The sequence below is a fragment of the Lytechinus pictus genome, chromosome 2 (assembly GCF_037042905.1).
Source record: "Lytechinus pictus isolate F3 Inbred chromosome 2, Lp3.0, whole genome shotgun sequence".
Classification (NCBI taxonomy): domain Eukaryota; kingdom Metazoa; phylum Echinodermata; class Echinoidea; order Temnopleuroida; family Toxopneustidae; genus Lytechinus; species Lytechinus pictus.
This window is the reverse complement of record NC_087246.1, coordinates 57,670,940-57,689,328: the sequence shown is the minus strand read 5'-3', so window position 1 is coordinate 57,689,328 and position 18,389 is coordinate 57,670,940. Positions and strand designations below refer to the sequence as shown.

The 18,389-nt window shown below is 38.7% G+C and overlaps 2 protein-coding genes across 2 annotated transcripts; both read left to right on the top strand.

The window, feature by feature from the left end:
• The first annotated feature begins 244 nt into the window (after positions 1–244).
• LOC129253907 (tartrate-resistant acid phosphatase type 5-like) lies at positions 245–9,696 on the top strand. The gene is made up of 2 exons (XM_054892341.2): positions 245–433; positions 7,164–9,696. Exon 2 carries the CDS (start codon positions 7,370–7,372, stop codon positions 8,396–8,398), a length of 1,029 nt encoding a protein of 342 aa, XP_054748316.2. The 5' UTR covers positions 245–433; positions 7,164–7,369; the 3' UTR covers positions 8,399–9,696.
• Positions 9,697–10,029: 333 nt separating this feature from the next.
• On the top strand, positions 10,030–15,683 carry LOC129277066 (transmembrane protein 143-like). The gene is made up of 5 exons (XM_054913343.2): positions 10,030–10,077; positions 10,713–11,186; positions 11,976–12,170; positions 13,284–13,929; positions 14,305–15,683. The coding sequence occupies exons 1-5, from the start codon at positions 10,030–10,032 to the stop codon at positions 14,619–14,621; spliced, it is 1,680 nt and encodes a 559-aa protein (XP_054769318.2). The 3' UTR covers positions 14,622–15,683.
• The last annotated feature ends 2,706 nt before the right edge of the window (positions 15,684–18,389 follow it).

Genomic DNA, 18,389 nt, shown 5'->3' with positions numbered 1-18,389 from the left:
ACCCATCCATCCATGATTTATCCATTAATTGATTTATCCATTTATCCATCAATTAATTAGTTAATTAAATAATTAACCAACCAACCAACCAATCTATTAATTTATCAGTCCATCCAATGATCCACCAATTATCCATCTACCAACAAACCAACCAATCTATTCATTCATCAGTCCATCAATGATCCACCAAGTATCCATCTACCTACCAACCAACCAACCCATCCACCAATTTCGGCTTATCTTTGCAAAAGGGTAGTATACCGCTACCGGTATCTTTGACTTGAATGTAGTTGCTCGTATCATATCGTACCGTATATCGTACTCAGTGCTGGTGCTGCTCGAGTCAGACGATCGGCGAATCATGATGGCTGCAAGATATTTACTCAGATTACAACCATGGCCATTGCGCTTTGGTTGCATGACTGGACAGACGGTATGTATGAAATCATCTTACAGTTAAAGCTACCAATCATGTTAGAAATACTGCTACAATTCAACTTTTATTCCTGTGACCCTGTGTAGATATGATGTCGAGAATTTCATTACTATGGTCCCACCTCTTGAATTCTGTGTTAGTAAATACTCGCAGGGACCAGGGTGCGCTCCTGAGCTGAGCTCCGGCGCTCCTTGGGCTTGGCTTTAGTTAGTTTAGTGACCGACGGCGACGCTACATGTATGTTGTTGACGTGACTAAGTAACGTTAGTGGGTTGTTTCCAGACGATAATTATATGATCTCCTTCTTTCACACTGCGGGAAGAGATCCTGTTGCGACAGCCACCAAAAATCGAAAATAAAGGCCTTATCCTGGGGAGCGTTTCATGAAAGGACTTGTCAGAAGTTTTATCCAACAAGTCCTGTTTTATCCGACAGTTACCATAGTAACAGTGTCTCTCAGCCAATCAGAATCAAGGAAAGATATCAGATCTGACAACTTGTCGGACAAAAATGTTGATGAAACACTCCCCGGACCTCTCGTGTGTGTCACTGTCACTTGTCAGTGTGTGTGCGCTCGTTGTGTACAAAGTTGTTGGTTGGTTGAGTTTAGTGTGGAGGTGGCGCTATGCATCGATATCCGATGATTTCCGCCAGGCTAAGCGAGAGGGATTCCACCCTCCCCTGTACAGCTCTCGTCATTCGATTAATTGTTAATTGCACTGTGTGTGAGATATAGATTCACCGAGGAAAGGCGTTGTGTAGTATTCAAAACTTCTGAGTATTTTGTTTAAACATCGTTTGTTAGATTTAACAGTTAGTACTCGTGCGTGTGTTTTCCTTTCATGGATGTGAGTGTTAGTTTATTGGTTTTAATAATGTGTCTTTCAAAAGCATGTATAAGTGCTCCTTACTCCATATCTTCGGTTTATTAAAAAAGTAAAAATATAGAAACAGAAGAAGAAAGAAAATGGTATCTATATGGAATTCCCAATAGAATCTCCAGATATAAATGTTTTTTGTTCGTTTTTTTTGCTCAATTGGAGAGGAAAGAAGTCACCGCTGCTGACGAAAAAACGGCAGTGAATGGAGCGGTGACTTAAACCAGGATAATGCCAAAAATGAAAATCTGGTCTATGGAGAAGGTTCAAAATAATATGTCTAGTCTAGCCCTAATATAGTCTAGGCCTAGATCATAATTGGGAGAGTGGAAATAAAGTCTAGAATCTACAAACCAAAATATATTCCGTCCAATTTTTCGAGCAGAATCGAGCGTGTAATTGTCCATAGACATCAGTTTATTTAGTCAGTTAAGGGTCTGAAAGTCTAGACTAGTCAAAGTATCAGCTTATGATCGCTAGAAGTAGAAAACCCCTTTCGGTATCAGCTTTTCTCGCCAGCATACGACGTGAGTTCGAGTCCCAGCTAAGGTAAAAAAACACTGGAAAAAAAAAACGATAGAGAAACGGGAAGTAAATGAACCGGAAGTCTCAACAATCTTTTGTTATTTTGGGTGGCAGTCACAAGAGGAACTCTTTCCCACACGGCTATTTATTATTGAAAAGAAATTAAGAAATATAATAAAGAAAATAGAGAAAAAAAGAAGAAAAACACACATGCACATCCCACTCACAAAAAATAATAAATGTACATGTAGGCAGATCTAGATTTGGTGGCACCACCCCCCCCCCCAAAAAAAAAAAAACTTATAAAGAAGGGAAAGAAAGTCAGGGGAGAGGAGATGAAGAAGGAGGTGAGAATTGTAAAAATAGTGGGTTGTGGTCACTCCTAGTACTAATGAAGTGAAAACATAACAGTATTGATCTTTTAGGCAACAATATAGCGCATATATATAGCATTTGTGCATTGTAGAAAGTCAACACCTGTGGTAACAAAAAAATGCACAAAACGATGACTTTATTGAGTGAAATTAGTTATTGTTTATTGCAGTTTTATATCGCAAATTATTACATGTATCAGACATCTGAGCTGGTCATTTACAAAACCGTATTGCACTAGATTTTTTGAATATCGGGAAGGGATAGATATATTATTTGTATTTTCCTCGGTCTCTATGCTTGTATTGAAGTTGCATGCAGAGACGATGCAAAGTATACCTTTTTATTTTCCCTGGTCTAACATCCGGGCATTTGAGGATGCGTAGAAAGAAATATGCTTCATAATGATACACGCAACAACAATATATACATCATATAAAGACAGTGCTAGATCCTGGTGCTGGATATACGTGTCCCTAGGCAGGCAATTTTTCAATTACAATTACGTCATATTGGTAAAGTGCACAGCCTAGCCCCTGATATATAAACATGCCAGTGGCGTAACAGGCGGGCGGCAGGGGGGGCAAGTTGCCCCCCTGGCGGATTTCACCGGGAAAATAAAATAAAAATGGGAAAATAAAAAAAAGGAGGGAGAAAAAAAGGGAAAGGGAAAAGTGAAAAGAAACGAAGAAATTTTTTTTAATGGAAAAGGAAGGAAAGCGGGAAAATATACGAAATAACATTTTAGAAAGAACAAATCATTCCAAAATACGCCTATGTAATGCAATAGCAAGGTGGGAAATAAATAAAAAAGATGACAAAATGGCAAACAATAACGGGAAACGAAGGTAGAATGTAATTAGTCAAAAGCTAAATTGGAAAACAAAGAAAAGGGACAAGAAAAAAGTAATAACACAGTCGGGCTGCCAATGATTGAAATTAAAGAGCTGGAAGAAAGATGGACTGCATACAACGTTGTGCTATATGCTTGCTAAATTTTATGCACATAAGCTACCGGGGCTTTGCTCCAGACCCCACGTAGTAATTGCTCTTCATTTATAACCTTCAAATGGCTCTATAACGCCCCCCGTTCAATCACTGGCATACAGGCGCGGAGGGGGGGTCTTGGTTCCACACCCAAGAGGAAATAAAAGAAATTATAGGAGACAACGTATAATGAAATGAATGGAACCAATGAAATGTGTTATTTGCTGAATATAATGGAAAAATCTATCACATAATTAGAATTTAATTTCATTGGGCAATTTTTTCCAGCTCGCTTTGCACATTGGTGACTTTATATAAACTTTTCCCACATTGCTAAGTTTTGCCCCTCAAAATATTTGGTTCATCACGCAACTGGGTTAAATAAATGTGTTGTGTAAAAGCTATATTGTATATGCCCGTGATTTGATTAAAATATCGGCAATCTGCGTGGTTTAAATGGCTTTGATATCAAGAAGTTCCGGGGGCTCCGCCCCGGACCCCAACCATGGCCCCAAAAAGTTTTACAGACAAGAACAAAAAAAGGAGGAAAGAAAAGCAAAGGAAAAGTGTAGGATATGATTTAATTTACTGAACTTATGTCAAAAAATAGCTCAAAGTTAGATTCTCATGAAAAGGTGATTTTTTTCTCGCTCGCTTCGCTTGCTTGGGACGTACATAAAGAAGCTTTTTAGCACATGTGCTATACTCCGCCCCTCACATTTTTTGGTTACTCTTCACGCTACTGCCGCAAAGAATCCTGTTCACAGTGGCGTACAGACCACAAAGAAGGAATCTAAAGAGAAAAGAGTAAAATATATTATTCTCTGGATATCATGTCAAAATCTATCACAAAATTTGATTTTTGTATTAAAAAGGTCAAAATTTTTGCTCGCTCGCAGCTTTTTTTAAAGATAAATTTTCCCCGTTACACAATATCTGGCTTTCTCAAAATAGTCTCCTCATTACACCATTACGCCTGTTCATACCATGATATGACCGGGAAATGTTTGGCTCTTGCCCCCCCCCTGGCCACCGACCCCTGTTACGCCGCTGAAACATGCTCCATATTCTTAAAAGAAATATCTAAACTTTCATAATTTATGCTATAGTTGTCTGATTTGGATGATATTGATGATAAATATAATGACTGGATTTTCTGTTGGGGAACATCAAATATTGCCCTTAAAATAACCATATTGCTCTCGTCCAAAGACTCTGGCCAATATGATTCTGTCATGGACAAAATATATATTTGATGTTTCCCTCAAGGCCAGTCAATATATAATTATATCTAAGGTAAAAATTTTGATAAAATATCTGTGGATTTTGTACAGTGGTGGTTGAAAGCTTGACGACTATGGCAGCTTTTTTCCATGTTATTGAGGTCCAAATGCCTCCTAGAGGGGTTGTGGAAGCCTTTTTGGAGTACTGGGTTCACAAATACTACCACATATCTTAAGTTTATGTTAGGATAATTTAGTGGCATGCATCAGTGTATGTATAGATTACAAGATTTGTGTATTGATTTCAATGCACTTGTGCATTCACTACATTTGTTGGAACATTCAGTTGAGAGTGATTTCACATACAAAATGACTCGGGGTGTGTTCACACTGAATGCTTGTAAGCAAGCAACCAGAGGACTTAAATGGGAAACCAGCCTTATGTTATGTTGGAAAGGAGAAAAATAAATGAAAAGAATGGCAAAAGTTTGAAAGAAAATCAAACAAGCAATAAGAAAGTTATGGCTGATTTAAAATTGAGATCCCTAAGACTATGGAAACTGGGTAGGTAAATTATGACAAGGGGCAAGGACAACTTCCCCATAGGCCATCAGGGATTTGTGGTTTTCAGGGTACCCATTCCCCTGGGGCAGTAATCTAAATATAACCCAGGTATGTATTTGTTTTATGCCCTTGTGAAAGAAAAATTTGATTTGAAGTAAAACTTTTGAAAGAAATTACATTTTATCTGTTTTATGTATTGGTGTACACGGAAGAGTGGTCCTTGCCTTACATCACTATGAGTATGACATCACATATACGGCCAATTTGAAGTCTCCATGGGTATAGTGATAACCAATTTTTACAAAAATTCATAACTTTCTTATTGTTTGTCTGATATTGTTCAAACTTTTACCTACCAACTTGTCTGATTTTTCTTTTTCCTCTAAAAGCAAATTTTTTTTTTAAGGGTTGACTCCCCTTTAAGCTCCTCTCTGATCTCTGAGGGACCTGGTGGGTGTTTCATAAAGCTGTTGGTAAGTTAAGAGGGACTTTAAGAACGACTGGTGATCCTTTCTTAAGTGCTTAACCATCGCCAATGAATATACCATTTACCACAAGAAAGGATCACCAGTCGTTCTTAAAGTCATTCTTAACTTACAAACAGCTTTATGAAACACCCACTAGGTGATGAGGATAAAAGCCTTTAATACCAAAGGTTACTAGTCACCAAGTGGGAATGAAAGCCCAGAATCCAAGCTGAACTAACTAAGCTGTCATGCCTCCTTGGAACCACAGAAATCTGTTCAGTTTAGGCAAAATTAGACTTGGAATTTTGACTTTAATTGTTATTCAACTCAATGTGAAAGAGTCTACCTGCATTTCACTACATGAGAGTGCATTCAGTCAGAAATATTCAGTCACTACACAAAGGATAATACATATAAAGAGATGGGAAGTGATAGTTGGCGGAAAACATAATTTGTAGAGCAACAACTTCTTTTATGGACAGGAGCTCAAATAATATGTTTGACATGTAGATTTATATGAAATTGGTCAATCTTGTGTATTTTTGTTTGGAGATTCATCACCATGTTTTTGTTTTTACATTTTCAAGACAAGTTTTCTTTGTGCGCTGTACAGATTATAGCAATGCTATTAGCATTGCCTGATCTAGCATCAGTGATGCTAGGCTAATCTATATTTTGCAATGATAATCCCTTCCTGCAATCACATTGTATAGTATGTCTCACCATATGTTCATCACTCACTCACTCACTCTACAAGGGTTTAATTTATAGATGGCTATGATCAAAATAATATTTTGAATGAGAATAGACTGCAAGCCAGATTCTAGTCTGTAGGCAATGGAGTTTGGTTTTTGCATAGTGCATAATGCAGAGTCTGAAGTAGTGAGACTACATATAGATTCACTCATATACTGTGGCTGCTTATTTTACACACACATAAGATTCAGAGTGTAGTCTCCTTCCTAGACATGGTATTACATGTAACTTTGAGACTACATGTATGCTTGCAAACTAGCCACAGACCCCCATAATTGATGTCCTGTTGATGGTGAGATTGATTAGAGTTAGATATGACATTTTAAAAAAGAGAATAACGGGATTGCCCTGGGTTGTTCATTGGGTATGCTGTGCAAGCCCTTCACTCGAGGAAAGAGGTCTGAATATGCAGCCTAAGGCCCCTGTCAATTATAGTACTTGTATCTGTGCTAGTCTTGTGTGAAGACTTGTTGATCAACGTTTCAATGAATCCACTCTGCAATTGTGACAAAAAACAGGTTTGCGCAGTCCCCCCCCCCCCCCCCCGTAAGCAAACATTATTTTAGTGGTATTGTATTTTTGTATATATTTTTCATGGTTGAGTAATTTTTGGTACTTTCAGTGTAAGTCGATGAGGAGTGATGCAGGTGAGGTAACTCGAGAATGACAGGGAGGGAAAGAGTAAAAAAAGAGAGAAGGGAGAGAAAGGTAGGGAAAGAGGAGGAGAGGGGTTAGAGAGAAGAGTGAGAGAGGGGGATTGGAGATAGAAATAGACAATGAAGAAAAAGTACATGTAATGCAGATTGAATGGTAAAGCAGTAAAAATATTCTGCAGATTAGTCTGAAGACCAAGACTAGGGGTGAAATCAGGAAGTAAACAAATAATTTATATCACCAATATCTGAAGTCCCCTACAAAGATATTACTGATCAAAGTCTATTTCATTTTTCTTTAGGATGTGTGCTCTCGTTGTTATTATCCTTGAAGGCGATAGCTAAGAAGAGGACAGAACAGAAAGTCAGGGGTGTTCAGTATCCATGCACTCTTCAACACACGGACACTGGCAGAAGAATTTCTCATGAATGCACACTATAGTTACTGTCATTAAAGAAACACATCAACTTTTGAAGTTATCAGGATAAAAGAAGGGAAAGAACAGCCATGAAGCTTCTTCTGTATACATGTATGCTGCAGGTGTGTGCAGTTTTTGCGATTAGCAGGTTTGCTGCTTCTCCAGGGAATAAGCCAAAGTTCCAGACAGTAGCAAACAATTACACGTTTCTGGTCCTAGCCGACTGGGGTGGCATTCCAATATGGCCGTACTTCAGCCCTTTTCAGTGGGCTGTTGCAAATCAGATGTCCAATACCGCTTCGGATCACATTGCCAAGTTTATTCTCGCTCTTGGAGACAATTTCTATGAGAAAGGGGTGACTAGTGTGGACGATCCACGGTTTAACGAGACCTATGAGGATGTCTTCCAGTGGCCTTCGATGCAGATTCCCTGGTATGTGGTTGGAGGAAACCATGATCACTATGGAAATATATCTGCACAGGTGGCTTACACTAAGGTGTCTCAGAGATGGATGTTTCCTGATTACTACCACAGTCACACCTTTGAGATTCCCAACTTCAACAGGAGGTTAGCCATCATCCTTGTGGATACTGTTATTCTGTGTGGGAACACCCACGACAAGACAACAGGATCTGACCTTCCAGGACCTTCTAGTACCACAGCTGCAGAGGAACAATGGGATTGGCTTGAGAAGCAATTAGAAGCTTCCAAGTCTGCTGACTACCTCATCGTTGGTGGACACTTCCCGGTCTGGTCCATTGCAGAACATGGACCAACCAAGATTCTTGTTGACAGGTTGCTCCCTCTTCTTGAAAAGTACAATGTCACTGCCTACTTCTGTGGACATGACCATAATCTCCAGCACATCAAGCAGGATAACTCCACTGTAGAGTACTTTGTAATAGGATCGGCGGATATAGTTGAGCCATCTCGCAGGCATGCAGATTCCATCCCTCCTTCATGGCTCAAGTTTATGGATGATAACGTCGCAAGTTTAGGGGGGTTTGCTCGGGTGACTATCACCAATGACAACATGTTTCTGACTTTTATGACAGGACTTTATGGTAAAGATGTCTACACTGTCAAAATGAACCCTCGTCCAAAGAGTTTGGACTGATGATAACTTAATTCTTGACACAAATCACTCTGCATTTTAATGTTTAATGACTCCTTACTTAATATAATAAATGAATAATGAATGGAGGAGATCCTCATGCATCTGAGCTTGGCTTAATTTTTTATCTTTTACTGTATGTGGAACTCTTGATTTTTAAAGTCTATGTATCATGCTCAGTGCAGGGTCTTTTTTTAAAAACTGTTACATTATTTTGGTTTCTCAATGTGAAAAAACAAATCCGTCCACCTGCCAAGTTACATTTTACTAAATGTATTTCTCTTTTGTGTAGGTCATGTCTGCATTTACCACAACGAATATTAAAAAGATGTATGCTTTATTAATATGAAGAATAGACATGTGTGTAGTAGTGATAATAGTCCACAACAGATATTGAGTCTGATGTAAGACTATTTGATCTACATGTATATTCAATTAAAAGCATATTTTAACTTCAGTTAAAATAATTGGAAATTCTACACACTGACATATATAATTGTTCTCAAAGAACGTTGTTCAAAGCTTCATAGACCAAAACAACACTGGTGTGTTGTGGCTTTTCATAGATTTTGCTAAAAGAACCCCCCCCCCAGCTCCCCTACCCACTCACTCTGATACATATTGTATTCTGCTTTTTGGCAGTATTTTTGTATTTATTTGAATTAATTATCAAACAACATATGCAAATGATTCACACAGTGCTTGACCATAGCCTTTGAAATGATAATAAGTCACAAGACTTCAATATGATGATAACCTTATGAAAGATGTCATTATAATTTATTTTTAGCAGTTCTGAATTCTACTTGTACTCTGATCAGGTAATTGAACTTGTAGAGGAGGTGTGTAACTACATGTATATTGTGTATGACATTTAAAGTTATTTGTGCCTCCAAAGTTTGAAAGAGAGCTAGAGTATAAAGCTGCTTTAAATAACTACCAATAACGCTAAACAGCTGGATAACCGAGGGCTCTTTTATGTTATAATGTATATTTGTCTTGAGCGCCAAAACGAGATGCCCAAAATTTCATGTAGTTTTCAAATAATCTGACAGTATTAAAAAAAAAAAAACATGATTAAATTGTTGTAAAACATTATATATATATATAATATCTGATGTTTTCACAAATTGTGACAGTGTTTAATTTTTTTTAAATATCATTATATGGAAAAATAAAATGCTCTTACATGAAGAATGTTTAGTAATTACTTGCATTGATGCAAGAACTTCAACCTTCATTTGTGTATTTCAAATTTTGCTGTTGCAATTAAAATGCAAAAGATGTTGTATCACCACTTGTTTATTAAGTTGCCTCTAAAGTGATTTGTAACTTCTGAACAGTTGTATGACCCCTACCCCCCCCCCTGCCCCAGTTGTAGCTTGTTCTCTAAAGCTACAGAAAAGATACAGTAGTGCTTCCTGTGGAGAGCCAAAACAGGGACCGCGGAAAGGGGGGGGGGGGCTGCGGGGCTTCAGCCCCCGCCCTTAATTTCCAAAACCGTGTACAAAAACGTAAATTAGACCATCTTATTATGATTTTTTGCATGGTCAGCCATCCATGCCCCCCCCCCCCCACTTTCAAAACCGTTACACAGCGATATATCAGGCTAGATACATGTAGATGTACAGAAAATGGTTATGAGAGATTTAAGGGGAATGAGAAAGAGGAGGGAAAGAGATGTATGAGGGAGAGAGAGAGAGAGAAAGAAAGAAATATAGGGAGAAGGTGGGGGGGGGGGGCATTAAAGAAAAAGAAAAGGTCTTTATGGAGAAAAAGGGAGAAGGAGGGAAATATCTAAAGTTAAACACTGCAAAAGTTGCATTATGTAATAGAGATTAGACAAAGAGAAAAACAGAATCAGAAATCTAGAAAAAGATAAGGTAGATTGTCTGGTATTGATTGTAGTTGGAATGAGACCCCGATCCCATGATGGAGGAAGATATGTCATTTTAAAAATCCATTTTCTACATGACTTGTATTTGGAGGATTTATTGCTCAACGGTAGAGCCACATTCTCCCATTTCAGCTCCCTGGGTTTGAACCTAGTTGATGTGTGCATGCCCTTGCTACTAAAGACATAAATCCTGGTCCATTGGAGAGGACGGTTAGCCATCATTCCTTCCGGCTACTCATGAGCAGTTGTACTTTTTAGCTGTCGGATAAAAACTAGTAACCACCACTGGCCTTGAGAGTATTTGCTAAATGTGAAAAAAATGGGTTTGATGCTACAAGAGAGATCTAAGATTTTTAATGATTTTATTGCTGTGTACTCTTTCATTATCTCACGAATATTGTTTCCCTTTCCTACAAACAGCAGAAGTTTCAGGCCCGGCCTCTGCAGCAGCACTGCTACTGCTCTTCAGCTGCTCCTCAAACAAGCACATCCACACCATCTGCTTCATCATCGTCACCAAAATCTTCATCACCATCACAATCATCTACCCAGCCATCATCGTCATCTCAGTCATCATCATCGGTTTCATCATCCACCTCCAGCACGACAGCTACCAGCACCCCCACTACAGCAGTAACCCCGTCATCGGACCCCGCCCAAGATAAGGCTGTGACCAAGGCAACGAGTATGAACCCCGTCCTGGATGTTGGCCCTAATGACGAGGATGGCTTCCGGGAGAGATTCATCCCTCTCTCCAGACGATCTCTCATCAGGGAACTAATGCAGGAGGATGACTTTCTTACCGACGCCGAGAGGAGACGGTTTGAGGAGTTTGCCATCGCCATGGACAATGCCATCAGCAAACAGTACCATGGTGTCTTAGCAGAACTAAAGGTATTCCTTGTTAAGTCTTTGCATGCTGACATAATTCTGTAGTAACAGTATTGACAATTATTTGTATATTCCTTTGAATCCTGATTTCTTTTTATATACATCATTGATATTAATTTATAATATTGGATGCATTTGAGTGGTATATAAATCCATTGAAAATATCATTTTTTTGCATGGATCTAAATGTTATAAAACAGGCAAATAATCCTTTGACTTCAGTGGGGCTAATTATGATTATATTATGTCATATCTTTGGCCCCCCATGGGCTGATTCCCATTCGGTCTCGGTTGAGGTATTTCATCATGCCATACCAAAATATGATATCAAATATGCTGAAATAAAAAAATAAAAAATTTGTGATGTCATTACTTTGGTACTTGAACTTTAAGAATAAAAAGGTGAACAATGCTGCAGCATGAAATAATGTATAATGGACATGCAGTTAACATGAATTGTCTGAGTTATAAAAATGCTGAATTCATAAGTTAAAAGAAAGAAGACTTTGTACTAAATTATATTAATCACCAGTGGTTGATCTAATAGCAGTTTTGTCCTTGATTCTTGGTGTATGATACATTTGCAAGTTTTCATCAGCTCCAAATTTAGGATAAAACTGCTTTTCTGTTTCCCCAATTTCAAACAGACTTCTTAGTTGTTCTTTTTCATTTGATGGTCATTTGATAATACATTACTCCTGTTATTGAATCCTCCTTTACATCGCTGGGCGAAACTCCATAGAAGCAATCTCTAGGGACTTATTCTTGTTTCTTTAATGATATTCTTTGCAGCAACTGTTTGATCCTGTAAACCCAGATAAGGACACCATAGCTAACCGATTACTTGGGAAACGGGAGAAAGAGGACAGTGAGTTCTGGTTGATGCAGAAACTCCAGGCTCTGATGGAGAGTGCCAACTTCCATGAGCTTCCAAGCCATGTTGTGAAGAAGGCTCTTGATGAACATATGGCAGGAGAAGGGGTTAATGTAAGTGCAATAAAGGGCCACCAAAGGGAAACAGAAAAGTGGCCATTGTAGACACATGGCCTTTATAGACAGGTTCTTTACAGCAGATTCCTTTTGAAATGTGGCCACAATAGAAAGGTTTTCACTTTAGACAGATGACTGCTAAGGCATGTTTGACTGTACATCAGCCTCCCAGCCAGTCTGAAAAGAGGATAAGATTTTTATCATTCAAAGCTATTGTATATGCTGTTATTTTTGCGTACATATTTTTTCGCGAATCGCGGGGCTCCAGATATTTTCGCGGGTCGTTGAATTCGCGATCCGAAGATATACCAAACACTTCCACATTATTTCAGAGAATGGCACTGATTACCAAATGTGTCAATATTTTTGCATGTTGTTAGATTTGCGGCCGATCGGCAATTCGTGAAATCCGCGGAAATAAAACCCCTGCGAAAATAACAGCTTATACAGTACTTCAACACAATTGTCCTAATTGGCCTGATGCTTTCTTGACACTCTCACATGGGCAATGTTCTTCCTGCATTTAAGCCTTTTCATCTCTGCTTTTCTATAAGAGAGATGGGGATGTTATCTTGATATAATTGTAGTTTTGATGTAGGTGTATTGCATGTTACATTGCTTGATTATGACTGACTGAGAACCTTAGGCAATCACCGTCAATCTATCCAAGAACTGGTCATATCTTATAAACCAAACGCCTCAGTAACTCAAGTTCGGTATTATCCAAAAGTTAGTTGACCGTCCGTTTGTTCCATTATGGCATACAGTAAGTTTGCATTACAAATTTTCTTGTAACAGTTATCCCTGTATCAATGGTTTGAGGTTGATTGCAACAGCTGCATCCTGAAAAAGAAACAAATCAACATGCTATAAAAAAAATTCTAGTTTGACAGGAGACAATTGAATAAATATACATCTATTGCAAGTTTATGATCAGCAATGTTTAGAATGTGCTTCTCCTCTTATAGCAAGTTGATGTAGTTCACAAGTGTCAATATTTAATTCAAAGGTTGTAATATTGCATATGCTTTACAATTTTCAAACATAATTGTTACTCACAAATGGTGAACATTTGCTTTAACTTCTTTTGATTTTTTTTTCTTTCTCCAGGTTAGCGTGAATCCAAAGAACTATCAGACCCTTAGATTCTGGGCTCTAGGCAAGGAACTACCTGCGGACACCACTCCCTGGTACAAACGTCTGTCAAAGTCGGCCTTCTACAAGGCATCCAAGAGGTCACCGCCTGCTCCTGTCCACTTCTACAAGCGCATTGTTGTCGCTGTCAAACCAAAGGGCCAAGACAAGCTCATGCTAAAGATGTTTAAAGAGATACCCACAGGAGCGATAGAGCAGTTGCTTCCTGATGGCAAGATAAAGATGAGTGGGTTTGATCAAGGTCTCCTGATGGCTATGGCATCCATCGGTTCCCTCAGCTTACTGATGAAAGCTGTTACATTTCTAGCTGACATCCAGCTTCAATGGACACTTATCGCTGCCACAGCAGCCGGTATCTTTGGACTTCGTGGGTGGAACAGTTACAAGAATCGACGTACTAGATATATGATGCAGCTATCCAAGACTCTTTATTTTAAGAACGTTGCCAACAATAGAGGGCTCCTTGCGTTGGTCGTTGACAGGGCGCAGGATGAGAGCTTCAAGGAGTGTCTGTTGGCTTATACCTTCCTGCTCACAAACAGACCTGACACAGTGAGGGAAGCAGCAAACAGAGATCCAACAAGTCTTCCTCCACTATTAGGTAATCAGAATGATGCATGTTTGTTTCTATAAATTCTTGTACAACGGAACCCTTCATTGTTTTCCTTGTAGGTGTAATTTCAGTAAAGTCCCTGATAAAATAGACTAACTAATATAGTCATGAGGGATGTATTTTCTTGTCGGAACAGTGTGCATAGGGGTTAGAACTAATTGGATAGGGAAAAACTTATCTATGATTCACTTTGCTACTCTGTTTAACCCAATTTTGTTGGGAATATTTATAAATTCTTAGGGCTGAATGTGAGGGAAGGGAGTTAGCCTACCCCCCCATACTTTTGATAGTTTTTCCCTGTGCTGCTTGAAATTTGAACTTGCTTGCATTTAATTTGTATTGTTCTTTTATCTGTTTATTCAGGTGGTATATCTGGTTCAGCCCTTGATAAGACCATTGAACAATGGGTCCAGGAAAGAACAGGTACCACCATCAGCTTCAACTCCAAGACTGCCCGCGCAATCCTGGAGGACTTTGGTATCCTCTACGCCGATCAGAATGACGACCTTGTTGTCCTCCCTCTGGATGCTGCTGTCTTGGGTCTCCCACGTCAACCAGCTTCCATGGCAACGAGAACAGAAGAAGTGGAGCTTGAGGAGGGGTACGACAAGATCTTCAGTGAGGAGGAGAAGACCTACAAGAAAGAAGAAAAATTACAAAGGAGACATGGGTGGTCATAGGCAAAGATTAGTTTTTAAATTTTACCGTAATATGAAATATTATATTAATTGTGTTTGTTAAATTGTTTCTTTTGCAATAAGAAGATATTTTCTCACGAAGTGAGCGAGGCACCTTAAAAGAATTACAATTTTACTACTGTGTCCAATATCAGGAATCCTGTTATAGAGGCAATAAGCATCTTTCACAGTAACTTTCATTATTTTGACCGCAAATGCAAAGATTGCTATGGAAAAAAAAAATGCTTGTTGGACTCCTGCTGGAAAAATCTAGTTGTACATTTAGTAAGGTGCCATATGCTGATTCCCACCCCAGGGAATTAAAAGGAAGGGTTTTGATAGTACCCTTCCAAGGTTTAGTCTGACAGTAATGTCTACTTCAGGGACCGCAATAAAGTCAAAAGACAATTTGACAGTCGCCATCAATGGTTGTACCTGATCATAATATCTTCAAAGGTGTCAAAGTGTTTGAAATCTCTTTGCAGCATAGTCAATACTTTTTCAAATACTAAACGTTCTGTGACCTCTCTGACATGCTTTCCATGAAAGTGTTTTTAGCATGACTTTTAAGTAATAGCTCATATTTACCTAGGTAGCCACTTCAGCTATTAGCTGATCTTCCAGTGGGCTCTGCATAACATATGTTATTATCATCCCTCCCCATCCTCATAATATACTGAGTGCTTGGCTAGATTGCAGAAGGTCCAATTTTTTGGAAGTCTTTGGTATGACTTGGCCAGGTATTGTACTTACGGCCTCCTGCCATGACATCATTTTCCCCCCAAGTATTCAAGGGAAGCAAGGAGACGTACTCCTAGGATCACTGCAAAATGTATGGCCGGTTTCTGAAGGGGGGGGGGGGGGGATGCAGCATCTTATTCATTCAGGATTTGTCATATCACAAATCTTTTTCAAAACATTAGTAAATGTACACTACACATGACTATAAAGTATGCTTATATTTGTTAGTACTGATTTTCATCCTAGATTTCATTAAACCATGTTTGTTTTATGTGAATATGTCAGAACAGAAATGATTAAACACGTAAAGTATTACTGTCGAAATGGTTTGCCCACTAAATCTACTTCATTATGCTGTTTCCTGTTCATAATGAAAATATAGAACCCTGGCTAGCGTGGTTTTCAATATTTGATGCTCACTTCCTTTATACCCCCCCCCCCCCCCCCCCCCGGTCAGGTTGTAGTATGGTTGTGTAGTTGACATTAGTGTTTTATGCAGTATGTACTTGCAGGCTTTTCACATCTCATTTTTAAACCCATACTAAAGCCCAAGACTAATCTTAGCTTTTAGTAGACGACTAACGTGCAAATTTTTTTAAACTTGCACTTTTAGTGCGAGTTTCACACCTCTTATTTTAGTCCCATACTAGCTGCCCAGCCCAGGATTAGAAATTGCAGGATTTTCACACCTTAAATCTTTGCACATGCACAGTCTGGGCTGAAGTTGAATTTGGGATTGTATATTTCCTGCATAGGTCATCCAGCGCGCCAGGCTGATTATGAATGCATTATATGCTGCCGTTTCTTTGGCTGATTCACAGTTGCGTCTGCTCACAAGACACAGTCGGTCTAGCCTGGACTGTGTAATCACACCTCAAAGCTTAGCACCACAATTGCAATGTTATCCCATCAATAGTTTGACAACCTCCAAATTTGTCCTGGGTCAGATAATCCTGGTAGGTGTTTCATTAAAGCTGCTCGTAAGTTACGTGCGACTTTACGAACGACTGGTGATCCTTTCTTTGGAGCTAAATCCACACCAATGGAATTTGGTGTGCATGATTACCTCAAGAAAGGATCACCAGTCATTTGCAGAGTCACTGGTAACTTATGAGCAGCGTTATGAAACACCCACCTGACCTGGGGGACGTTTCATGTAGCTGTTGGTAAGTTAAGAGTGACTTTGCAAATGACTGTTGATCCTTACTTGTGGTAAATGATATTCACCATTCAAATTTTCATTAGTGATTATTTTAGCACTTAAGAAAGTATTACCAGTCGTTCTTAAAGTCGCTCTTAACTTACAAACAGCTTTTTGAAACACCCACTAAATGTGGTGCTAACCAATTTCGCAATTTGAGGAATGATTAGTCCCACCAAGTACCACCAAATTCAAGGTGTGTAAAGCCTATACATGCATTTTTGTATTCATTAGGTGATAACTGCATTTTTAAAGGGGAAGTACCCCTGATAGAAAATTGGTTTTAAATAAAAGAAGAAACCCCAAAAATATGTAGGTGAAAATTCGGCGAAATTTCATCAAAGATTAACTGAGTTGTCGATGTCTCAAGTTTCAATTTAGTGACGTCACACATGAACAGTTCCTTTCCTTTATGTGTCATGTTAACATTGAAATTGATTTTTACTTGTGCATTCATCAAATCATCAGACATGTCAATTCATATCTTTTTCTATAAAGGAAACATTTTCAGTCATCATAAACCACTAAAAAAATGAAATTTATTCAAGACAGCTGCTTGTATATGACATCACAATTTAAAACTCCAAATATTCATAATTTTTGAAAATATAATGGATGATCATCAAATCTTACCAATATTTTTCTCTATTTTTCTGCTATAAATTGTCACGCCTTTATCATCAGGGTGAATTTCTCCTCCAACAGAGTCATGGCAGTGCGAAGCAACATTGCAAAGGAAATATTAAAATGTGACTTCAACAAACCTTAGTCACTATTAGCTGCTGATATTTGCTGTTAGCATTCAGTTTGCACTCTCACTCTTGTTTACTAGTGTATTCAAATCCAAAAATCCTGACAACCAAAGGTGCTAGAGAGTTGATCCAAGTTATCTGATTGCCTGTTTAGCGCCCTCTTTGTCCAAAACATTGTCTGATCTATCTTGCCTTGTATCCTTTTTTCCCTTTTTTTTCAATTTCCATCTCAAGATCTTATTTTGTAATATTCATTTATTGATACTGTATTCAAAGGAATCCGTAAACCTTTGCAATGCTCTGTCTATCAGAATCTTTGCATCTCTCAATTTTCCCCATTTTATACTTACTAGCATTTAGGTCAGTCTAAGAAATTGGACTTTAATATGTGTAAAATTAAAATAACTTGCTTGCCTTGGCCACCTTTTTTTAGAGCAATATGATGTCTTGTTGACTCTGAAACATAAATGACTGTCATATTTCATGACATTGTTTTTAACTTTGTGCACTCTTCCCACCCCCCCCCCCCACCCCCCGGCTCTGTCCTCTTGTCCAATTCCCCCCTCTCTCCCCATCTATTTCTCTCTCTCTTGTTCCCAGTTCTCTCTTTTTCTGTTAATCCCTATTTCCCTCTTTCACTCTCCCATCTGTCTATACCACTCTTTCACCCCCTCTCTCCCTTTCTTTCTTTCTTTCGCTCTCTCTCTCTCTCTCTCTCTCTCCCTTCCCCTCCTAGCCTCTCACACGTCCCTTCCCTATCTCTTTACATGACAGGAAGAATTATATGTAACTGTATTGCTTCAAAGTATGCAATCACAGAAAAAAGGGAATGTACCATACAAACTGAAAATTACCACCTAAATCTTTCCCTCCCTTCCTTACCTTCCTGAATTTATTTACAACAGGAAAAGGTGGAATTTATAGTCATTTAGCAGGAGTACTTGTCACGAAAAAGGAAATACTTAGAGAGTGAAGGCCAGGGTAGCTATTGTAGTGTATTACCTATCTGTGTTATTTCCCCGGGTTTAATGCCCCTTGGAACGCTTTGAAAGCAAACAAACATTGAAAGTTCATGTC